At 40.8% G+C, this 11,035-nt stretch overlaps 1 protein-coding gene across 1 annotated transcript in view; it reads right to left on the bottom strand.

Moving 5' to 3' along the window:
• The window catches only part of clmpb (CXADR like membrane protein b), a gene marked incomplete in the record, with an annotated part of 62,502 nt that extends 52,066 nt beyond the window's left edge, over window positions 1-10,436 (bottom strand). Inside the window, 1 exon segment of the mRNA XM_035680618.1 lies at window positions 10,049-10,436. Within this exon segment, the coding sequence (XP_035536511.1) occupies window positions 10,049-10,097 (49 nt within the window).
• Between the last annotated feature and the right edge of the window lie 599 nt (window positions 10,437-11,035).

Raw genomic sequence — 11,035 nt, 5'->3', positions numbered from 1 at the left:
TGCTCTCCACTGTACTCTACAGTAAATTTCCAGCCACGGTGTTCACCGCTCTTGACACTGGGCTTCAGTAGCCCATCATCCTCTCAGTCTGTCGACCAGCAAGAGCTCCTTTAGCTGCATTAATAACTCATAACATACAGAATCACTGTAAATACTCAAGTCAACAGGACAAACAGAGGCTAATAAATGAGACAGGTATCAGGACATCTAGGCAACACTGACACACATTCATTGTTGATATATGATAATAATATCTGTATTCCTTTAAAGTAAAAGTTCTGAGATGTTGTGTAAGTCTTCTGAAGCATAACATACAAATACCAAGCAGTATTTATTATAAAACGGACTGTGCATTCCAGGGACTAAAAGCAATAGTCCGGTACTTTATCTGTTAACAGTGCTCTATGTGCTGTTGTGTTATCCCAAAATAATGTGCAAATAGTTGTGTCCATGTTACTTCCCACCATGGCTTCACAATAGCCTACAAGTAGAGCGCAAACACTATTTTCTTTCAGTGTTTTCTTTCATTTCCATTTTCTGCGATTCAGTGCACATGGATAAATACAGCCTGATGCTGCCTGTGATCTCCAGCTGTGCTAAGGGTCGCACTGACAGGGGAGGACCACAACGACTAGGCGGCCACTTCAACAAAGCAGGCCTCGTTATATATTCTGACTGCAGCGCGGCTAAGACGCTTGGTGTTTGCTGAGACAGCAGATGACTTGCCTTGCTCTCCCTGCCTCTTTGCTCAACCAAGGCAGGATAGACTTAATTGCCTCATTAGCAAAAGGGCCAGCGAGGAGTCGGCCTCTTCCACATTGTTCAATGTCAAGAGTGCAACCAAGAGGAAAGGTTAATAGAGTAAACAGCATCTCCCTCTCCTAAATGGAAAAATGTTTGTTTTCTAGTATGATCGGTCAGTGGCCAAAAGCGTAATTTTTCACCGCAGTAACAGAATTATGCATTTGATGTCATCTTATCTGCACATTGCATATTCTAACCTTCATTATTCCTAATTTCAGAGTATAACACGGCTTGCTGTTGCTGTGTGGCAACTCCCAAAGCTGTCTTTTTTTAAGTTTGGGCCCATCTAGAAAGCAGAGTCATCATGCCAACTTTAATTATTTTAAGAGCCTGAATTTGCAAACTCTGCTATTTCTTCTTCCACAGCGTCTTTGGACCCCAGACAGCAAATCAAGCCAAACGCTAACACTCTTGATTTCCCTCTTGAAGAAAGACACACAAAATAAAAATTATGTCTGCTGTTGAGAGAAAATGTGAGGTCCAAAAAAGCCTCATGTTTAATAATTTTGAAAAACACTCACTACTGCACTGTTCACTCACTGAAGAGCATCCCATCCTCATCGAGCAATCACAATAAGACATTCATTCGAAGTGTGACAGTTTGGACAACAATGCCAAACCATGACAGGCATCTTGAATGGGGTCTTAAGCCTCTGTCTGTCTGCAGACAGACTAAAGACGCAAGACTAAAGTCTGGTCTGACAAACTGCATGATGGGCCAGGCTAAACAAGTGTGCATTAAAATGAAATGCAGATGATGAAGCAAATGGAGGAAATGCAGTTATCTTCACTGAATGAGCTGCGAGTTATGATTGGAAAGTTGTTGGCATCAATTTGCTAGTCTCCAAGGTACCCTCCATTACTGTAGCGAGTACACACGACCACATGAGCGCCACTGACGTACATCTGCAGAGCGCACTTGTGTATACTTTATGTCCATGCAAAGCTAATGCTGCCCTCCTGCTCATGGAGGAAATGAGCACAATAGAGCCTTGTAAGATATAAGCATAACATCCATACCATAGTCACTTCAGGCTGTGGATTATACCACACTTACTGCTGTGCACTTTAAGACAGAAGCTACGTTAAAAAAATGTACAGCGTCACATCTGCATGGGCAATATAGCGTAAAGGCTCCGTTTCATCAACAAGTCAAGTCTAACGAGTCGGAAAAAAAAGGTGGTGGTGCCATCTGTTCTGAACCACTTTGCTGGGAAAGGGGAAAAGAAGTGGGAGGACAAGAGGGGAAAAAAGCTTTTTCAGCACTGGCAATATAAACTGTACTTTGACCACAGCCTGAGCCCCTGTATGAGTTACATTATCTCCTGTGGAAACAAACTTCTCAACCTTTCAGCCTGATAAAGGGCCCTGCGCTCTTTAATATGAAATACTGAGGAGAGAGCTGTTGTGCAACCAGCAACATTACGTACTTAATTTGTGGACAACCTAGCAATTGATCAATGATAGTCAGTTTACAATGTTTTTGCTGCGCTATGAAAGACCAAATGGCTGGCATTGTGGTTGGATAATTAAACCATCCATCACACGACAGCCACTGCGAGAGAGCAGGACTGGCAACCTAAGACTGGACCTAAGTTATTGCATTTTACAGTTCATTCCTAATGAATGGCAATTACATGAGGTAAGGATTTCATCCCTATAAAGAATTAATCAGCAATATTGCAAATCTTATAGAGCTTTAAAGGTCATTCCAAAAGTTCTGTTACAGTCAATAAATAGATTAAGCCCACTATTTAAAGTTACTGCACGATCAACTTTTTCAGTCTCCTAACAAAAGAAAATCCTTTTCTTTCTCGCACTCAGTATAGATCTAAATTGGACAGATGGCTGTCCTGACTTCAGCTATCAGACACTAAGAGTGGAGGGGATCCTCCAGATGGTGTTCAGGTCCTGTGCAGGTAACTGCTTTGTCTTCCACCACTCTAATCAATGGCCACTGAATTCCCTTCTTTCCAAACAACATCCATCTTTGGGTCTTTCCAGGCTTCTCGGTGACGACCAAAAGCAGCTGAAGATAAATGTTTAAAGGGCAGAGGGGCCTCTGCTGATTAAAGCCACTAACGCTTTAGGGAAGACTGGCAAGCAAAAGAGGAAATGAAGTGAGACAATGGAGCATGCGGGTTCAAAACACCTAATGGAGTGTCCTGCTTGCTGGGCTAATAAACTGTTTCAAATTGAAAGGAACAGAAGGCGTCTAAATAGGACGACGTGGAACATTTCCTCCAGTTCATTCAGTCAGCTCCCAATTGGAAAAGCCGGAGCAAAGGAAAAAAAACCCCTGCCTGGTTTGCCATTGTTTGGTGTAGTGCAAGTTGCTTTTCTTCATCTGCAATCAATTCTGGGGATTGAATTACAGCTGAATGCCATGTAGAGTGAAAGAAAATTATATGTCTTCACTATTGACACAACACTGGAATACATAAAAAAAAATGTATTTCAGAATAATTTTTGTCTGCAAGAAAAATCATTTGCGTTAAGATTTATGGAGAGGACACCATGTGGTCGCAGTCTGGCTGTGAGCTGTATTCTCTTGCTGATTCTCATCTCAGCAGCATGACGCTCTTTGAATGTCCAGGTTGATATTTGGACATGATAATCAATAATCACAGTGTGAGATGAGGCACCGCACAGGTTGGGGTCTGACAGGTGCACCCCATGACCAATTAAAGTGCTAAGCGACTAGTAAGCAATGATAAATTATTGGCAGACAGTTTACTGTGGTTTTGACACTATGTCACTCACTTAAAGCGTCAGCCCAGTTAGTCCAGCCTTGTCCAGCAGCAAAAACATCCAACTATTCAATCAAGGCCCCCTCTGCTGTGTTGAAAGAATGATTTCACATCATGTTGACATGACGTGCAATAAGCATGATCAGGCTTGGTCAACCTCTGGACATGTTAACAGGTTTTCAGGTGACAGAGGAAACCTTTGAAGGGACTCACAGGTTCAACTGCTACTATAATACAACCAATGTCACCCCTGTGCTGCTCATTGGGTGTAAATGTTTTATCATTAGTTTGCTTTTTCTTCCTTTGTGTCACTGATGTAAGCACTATGCTAAGCTGCTTGAAAGTGAAAGACACCTCAGCAATAGGGATTTTGGTTTTTGAGCTGTTTATTTCTTGCGCAGTTGGATCGCACAGCTGCACAGAAAACAGAGATATACCTGGTTTCAGAGACAGAGTACATAGATCAAAAGCATGTTCTGTTCGAGAAGACAAGCATGCCAGCTTTATTCCGCACTGCCAGTTTTCACTACGGCAGAAAGCACTTGAAAGCACCACAACAGGGCTGAGAGCTCTGAGATGATAGCATCTCAGCCCCCACCACCGGTAAACAAATCATTTTAAATGGTATTTTTGTAAGATGTATGAATTTTGATCACCTTTGCTCTTGGAGCTGAAGAGCACTCGGCTGGTTATAGATGGAATCCTATTTCCAGCAATGTCAATAGCTGCCCAGAATTAATATCAGGACAGACCTTTAGTGGGGGGAATCAATGGGAGACAATTCCATGCTCCACCTCGCCGACAGCATCAGCGTTTATCTCATCGTTCTGTTCACTCTTTGATCTCCTTACTGCTCGCATAAAACAATCATAGACCTTGATTCAAATATTTATGCACACAAACAGCAAATCACTTCACACTTTCTAAGAAAATAGAAAGCTGTAATTGCACTTGCTCCATTGACTTTCATGGTTATTCACTCCTGAAAATAAGCAGAAATCCTCCCTTTGGAGGAAATGGCCATGGCCATAGAGATCACAGGGAACTATGAAGAGCAACAATTCAGTGCTATAACTAACCAAGGTCTTAAAGAGCTACCTATTTTAGTTTTGGAGCAGCTGATATCAATTTTCATCATTTACTAATTAGAATGGATTGGGGCTCCACATTTAAGTATTTATGGTCATATTAAATATGCATTCCTGATGCCACCATGCAATGTCAAAGTATATCAAAAATGGAAATAAATACGCAGGCCTGCCAAAAACAATTATTACCTTTACTGGAAAATCTATATATTTCTAATAAGTCAATCTTTTAATTTTTAGCCTGTTCTGTCTGACTAACTATCTGTCAAACACAAATAATTTAACTTGCAGTGATATAAACAGCTGCAGAAAGCCACAAATTCTCACACTCTCTGCCAAACATACTCTACTTCTCTGGAAACAGAGAATTAATTTCTGCTTAATAAATGACTTAAATAATTAATCGATTGTAAAAACTGTTGCTGGTTAATTTTCTGCCAATTGATTTATCACTGATTGTAAAAACATTAAATGTACTGAGCAAAATCTCAGGAGCAACTTCCTAGCAATGAGCTTTCAAATCGAATATCCAATATTTTCTGAGAACCTTGCTACCATTCTCATGTCCATACAGTAAATATAAAACTACAGTCAGCAGCTGGTTAGCTTAGCTTCGCATAAAGACTGGACACAGTAAAAAAATAGCTTGGTAGTGTTCAAAGGCTGTAAACCTCATTAATTAACACATTACATCTTGTTTGTTTAATATGTGCAACAAAACAAACATGTAAAAATGACAATTTATTGTTTTACAGAGGTTCTTGGCTGAGAACCAGCAGAGACTCCAGTTTCTGAAAGTTACTGGTCACAGCAAAGAAATAGCCCATTGTACTGTATAAAACAGCAGGTAGTTGTCACGTATGCATGATAGTTAGATGGATAGAAAACGTCGTTGAATTGTTTGTGTACAGCAGTAGAGCACACTAATGTAGTGTAATGTCATGTGTAGGTTGTGCATGGGGCTCCAGTTAATGTGGATGTGAGTCTCTCCAGAACATCTGTCAAAGATTAGCAGTAAAGTGAAATAGGCAGTTCCTGTTCATACGTTCCAAAATAATCTGGCAGTAATTTTCCCAGTGAAGGATGAAAAGGGGGAGGGTTTGTAGGTCAGAAATACTACACAAACCCAGCTCTGTCTAGGCATTTGTCTAGTGTTTTACAAGATGCAAGTGACAAAACGCCCATACAGAATAATGCTTGGATAGCTCGGAAAGTATGAGTGTGGCAGAAACACAGCAGGAAGAAAGATGAAGAAACTGTCAAACAAAGAAATATTGTAGAAGCAGTAGATGAATTAAGGACAGACTATACACTCATTCCACCAGTGTGACCTTTATTTTTACCTTGGACGTACTTTGGATGCTATAAAAATACAACCTGCCTTGACTCTCTACTAGTAGAAATAAAAGCACTTGTAGTACAAAGCAGGTATAGTTTCACCTACAAACACTCTCATTCACTGGAAGCATGGCATCCAGCTTGCTGCGACAGAATAGAAAGACCTTCTGACTAAAAGCTCTACAATCAATGAAACATGAAGAATCCCTTAGGTACAAAAAAAGGATGGCTTGTTATTCAGGGAAGCATGCTGTCATTCAAAGGCCATACACATCAGGGGGGAAGTGCTTGGAAGGCAAATCAGTGTTTGTTAATGATATGGGTCAATTGTTTTGAGGAAGGCTGGACCTCTGTACTCATCTATAGGCTTCTTGAGTCACCCTTGGTCGAGGTTTTGTATTCCAGAGTGCTCTGCCCTTGCAGAGAAATTCAGATTTCCCATTTTTGCTTTGAGTAATACAATCCTCTGTGATGGAAATCTGTTTACACTTTGTCCGGCATGTCAAATCGCTGACATTGTAGGTGTATGGGAAGTAATTTAGCAATGTAGAGCTATGCACTGCTCGCTGTTTTCTATTTTTCCCTGAACAGCTGCATCTCTACTGTACTGTATGTCCCACAGCTTGAAAGCAATTTCTACTGGATATTGATTTCTGAGTACATATATGTATATCCCTTTGCTCAGTCTGTGTGTAAAAATGTGCTTAAAGCCTTGATATGTGTGCATCACGTTCATCAAATTAACTCTAAATTACCATTTAAAGGGTCATTTAAAGGTTTACGCTTTTACAATGTGAGATGAAGGTTAACTCACTGTGTCAGGCGCCACAAACACAAACAACTGACAAACACTTTAAATATTGTACATGTTTGAGTCCCGCAAAGCAAATGTGCCAAATTCATCACATGCTCTCAAAAAACACACATTTTCAAAGCTGAGAACATATACAGGGGGTGCAACATAATAACGGCAAAGAATAATGCGATTCAAAAGGAGATCAAAACAGAGCCTTAATGTATGGTAACTAGACGTCAAATATCGAAATGTCTCTGGGTTTGTAGGAATGTCAGAAGTCTTTGGCTGGGTGTGTGTGGGAGTGTGATTCAGGCGCAAACACATCAAGATGTCACTTCATAACCTCTGGCTCAGGAGGCTCCTGTCATCTTCACATTTCAGAGATCCTCTGCCTACCCCGGCAGACATGCTAAATATAGAATGGGGACAGAATTTCTGTTTGGAGCCACTGCTCTCTTTATCTACATCTAACACTAGCATACGTGCATAGGCACTGCAATCTTCTCGCTGTTATACATGTGTATGCTTGCATGTAAACGAACAAGCATCAGCACACACTAATGCTAACATCCTACTGCATTCCCATGCTTACTCATTGTCTTATAGACTGATGCTCAAACGAACAGCAAGGGAGGGTGCAGACATTTGGATCTATAAAAGCTGCTCATTCTTTCCAATTACATTTCTGTCAAGTGACTTACACTATGTTATTACTTCTTGGACAGTCATTTTCAAATCCCACAATTCAGAATCATTTAATCCTGGCACAGGGACAGATAGGCAATCCATCACTAGTCTCCTTTACCTGGCTGGATCTACCACACTGTTACTGCGTTACTCTACTTGACCTTGTTCTGTTTCTTACTTTGTGCCGGCATAGTTACAGAAGGGAGCTACGTAACTCTCCGTGGCAATTAATTGTGCTACTTATCTGTAATGTGAACAGTGGATATTACATCTCCAACAGATATTAAATTAAGGATGTCTCAGGACTTACGAGGCCAAAGCCAAATAAAAAGGAAATGAGGCCCTATTAATGACTATTGATTCTTTTATAATAAAACAACCACTTCCTCTCTTTACTTGGCCTTGGTGTTGATCTTGAATTAATACAGGCAATAACTTTAGGAAAATGTCCTTCAGTGTGGTGCTGCAGAACAGCCTAGCCTGAAAAGCTACATATCACCCCGCTCGGTCAGGGAAAAATGCTCTTTTGGCTGACTGGCAGATATTTTGTTCTTGCATGAGAGACACATGACCCAGGTTGCGACTGTACTGGTCATTCACCCTAATGATATTGTTTTCAGCTGCATGCATTGTTTTATATAGTCATATCTTATGACATGACAGGGGAAGGAGAAAAGGCCCCACCATGGCAACAACAAGTCATTTAATACTCTAGGCTCAGGCTGATGGTTATTTTAAGAGAAGTCTACAATTATTATTTTTATCAGGGAATAAATTACTGTTGTATAAACTCATGGGTAATGTTCTCACCTTGCAATAGCTGGCTCAGCTTTGCCAGCTAATGATTGGTTGTGTTTTTATTATCATCATCATCATCATTATCATCATCATCATCATCATCAACATCATCATCATCATCAACAGTAGGGAACTGGTATTTGGATAATCTACATGTTTAGCTTGAATCACATTTAATACAACAAGGTTGATGACTGAAACCACAAAATGTGTTGGTATGCGGTGTCCACTGCCTAGTCAGCTCCTTTGGTTAAAGCAGAGGATCAGTGACCATCACCACTGGGAACACACTGTGGTTTCACTGGTTGACTGGGCCTTAACAAGTCAGTGAATATGCAGGTCAACATCGCATCTCCATTCTTCCATTTTCTATACTGCTTATCTTCTTAAAGGGGTCACATGGGACTGGAGCCTTTCCCAGAATGCACTGAGCAAGCGACAAGTTAGTCTCCTGAGAAGTCACCACAGTATGTAAGTAACTGAATAATGGGAGCTGAAGGAAACAAACTCTTTACGCATCTACAAGCCTACAGCACAACCCGCATCAAGGATGAGTAAATAACACCAGCTGTATGTCTAAACTAAATTAAAAAAAAATTTAATCCAAATGATCGAGTATTTCGATTCTCTCCAGACTGCAAACCCATGAACAGCAAGCATCACGCAGACTACAGCACGACGTTTGGACTCAAACCAAAGCTGACGAGGCGCCAGCTCTTGGGTGCATTATCCCACATATGGCCACTCTCAACTACTCTTACTTTAACTGAGGTTTCAAAACTTTTTCATACCAAGTATCCCTAATTCCTAGTCACGTCAGACTGTAAACTCCCTGCTGGAAAACGCTGGTTTATCCCCAGTTAAACCCATCTAGGGAAATTCCACTGCAGGTGACGAGACAGCAGTAAGGAGTGTGAAACCTTTTACTGGAAGTCATTCTTACACTCTGTCTTACTGTAACTTCCAGTCAGTGGAATTAAACAATCCCTCATTTAGCTCTGAACCTCCTGCAGGCCCTCAGTACATTACTATAATATAGTGTTAATAGGAGCAGTGTCCGTGTCGGGAGTTAGTGGTGAGAGCATAAATTGCTGTCTGATCGACAAAGAAAGCTTTCATTTATGATCATAAGACACAAACCAATGAACTCAGTCTCCATTTCAAGCTGAAAAACAAAAAACAAAAAACAAATTCTATTTTTTTTAATTCTCAAATAAAATCCAGGACACTTAAAAAAATGGGGCTTAAGAGACAGTATATGGAAAATATCTTAGTGGTTGCTGTATGTGCTACACCAGGGATTTTTTTTTTGTCTTTGTCAAACAATGGTAAAAAAAAACAGTTTGTTTATCTGCAGCAGGCCTGTTTCCGATATAGATGTACACACAGAATAAACAAATAGCAGATTTAAAGGGAGGGAGCGGTCAGGTGAACTTTTATCCCCTTTAATTTCTCCCCCTTTTTTCAGAGCTCCCCTGAGCATAGAGCAGCCTTGAAAATCAAGGTTGACTTGTGCATTTCCATACGCGTAAATAGAAATGGCAATTTCTTAACATGCGCCCTATAAAGTGGAAGGGTGATAAATCAAATAAAAACAAAAATATCGTGACATCATTCTAATGTTGGCAGATGTGTTGTTAGACGCGCTAAACAATACAGATTTATTATAGAATCATTAGAAATAGAACAACGACAGACAATGTACACATCGCCCGTGTGGCACATCGTTACGCTGCTTTAAAAAAAAATATATTAATTATCTTTTAAAGGAATGGGAAGTGACTTACCGAGAAACAAAGAGCGAAATATTGCAGACATCACGGCTGGAAATCCCATATGCAACGGAGCTGGAAACAATGCGCTCAGACTGCCTTCAAATGCATTCGGCTGACCTAAGTGCAGGCACAACGGAGCGGCACCATCAGCGAGTGGAAGAGCGAAATCACAGACAAATAAATCTTCATTGAGCACATGAGTCCAAGGACATCATATGTTGCACACGCCCGACATGTCTAAGCCTCCCAAAAAGAAGAAGAAACGTGGCTCTTGCTCTTCATCGTCATTTTCGTCGCGGGCTACTTGGCGTCAAATCAAAGTTCCCTGGCTGTCTGGCTCTGGCGTGGGACGTGTTGTCTCAGGGTCCCCTCTGTCTCCACCTCAGCAGTCTCTCCTCCTTTCCTCCTCCGCTGCACAAATTGCCTGGAAGGAGGGGGGCGGGGGGAGGAGGGGGGGAGGAGGGAGGAGGGCGAATAGGTGGATGATGAGGGGATGCTGAAGGATGGAGACCTCTAGAGTCTGAAGTTACAGTGTGCTACACACACTAAAGGGTTTGTAGAGAGGAGGTGAGTCCTGTTGTTAGGTGTTGCAGGCTCCATTCCTTTTGATGTGAAAGGAATCAAAGTTGCCTTTAATGAAAACAGTCCTGTCATATGGAACTGGATAGGGTTTATAGTGAGTAAATGGTCCGTTCATATTGAGCTTATGAGTTTATCTGAAATTCATCCTATAAATGTTATAGTATTTTGCAATCTAATATATCAATCTATATCACTATGCATTATTTTACATCATTTAACATGGTTAAAGTCCTAGTGCTTAGGGCTGAAATGATAGTCGATTAATCGATCAGATCAAAATTAAGTTAAATCATCTTTAAAGCAAAAACTCACTGTTTCTTAATGCAGATTTGCTGCTTTTCTTCAACTTACGACCCTACACTGAATATCATTAGACAAAGCCATCTGATGGCATCACCTTGGGTTCTGTGATTTGAC

This window comes from Morone saxatilis, unplaced genomic scaffold (genome assembly GCF_004916995.1).
Source record: "Morone saxatilis isolate NCDOM2014 unplaced genomic scaffold, NCSU_SB_2.0 Contig8, whole genome shotgun sequence".
Classification (NCBI taxonomy): domain Eukaryota; kingdom Metazoa; phylum Chordata; class Actinopteri; family Moronidae; genus Morone; species Morone saxatilis.
The sequence above is the reverse complement of the archived record's forward strand: the minus strand, read 5'-3'. Positions and strand labels throughout refer to the sequence as shown.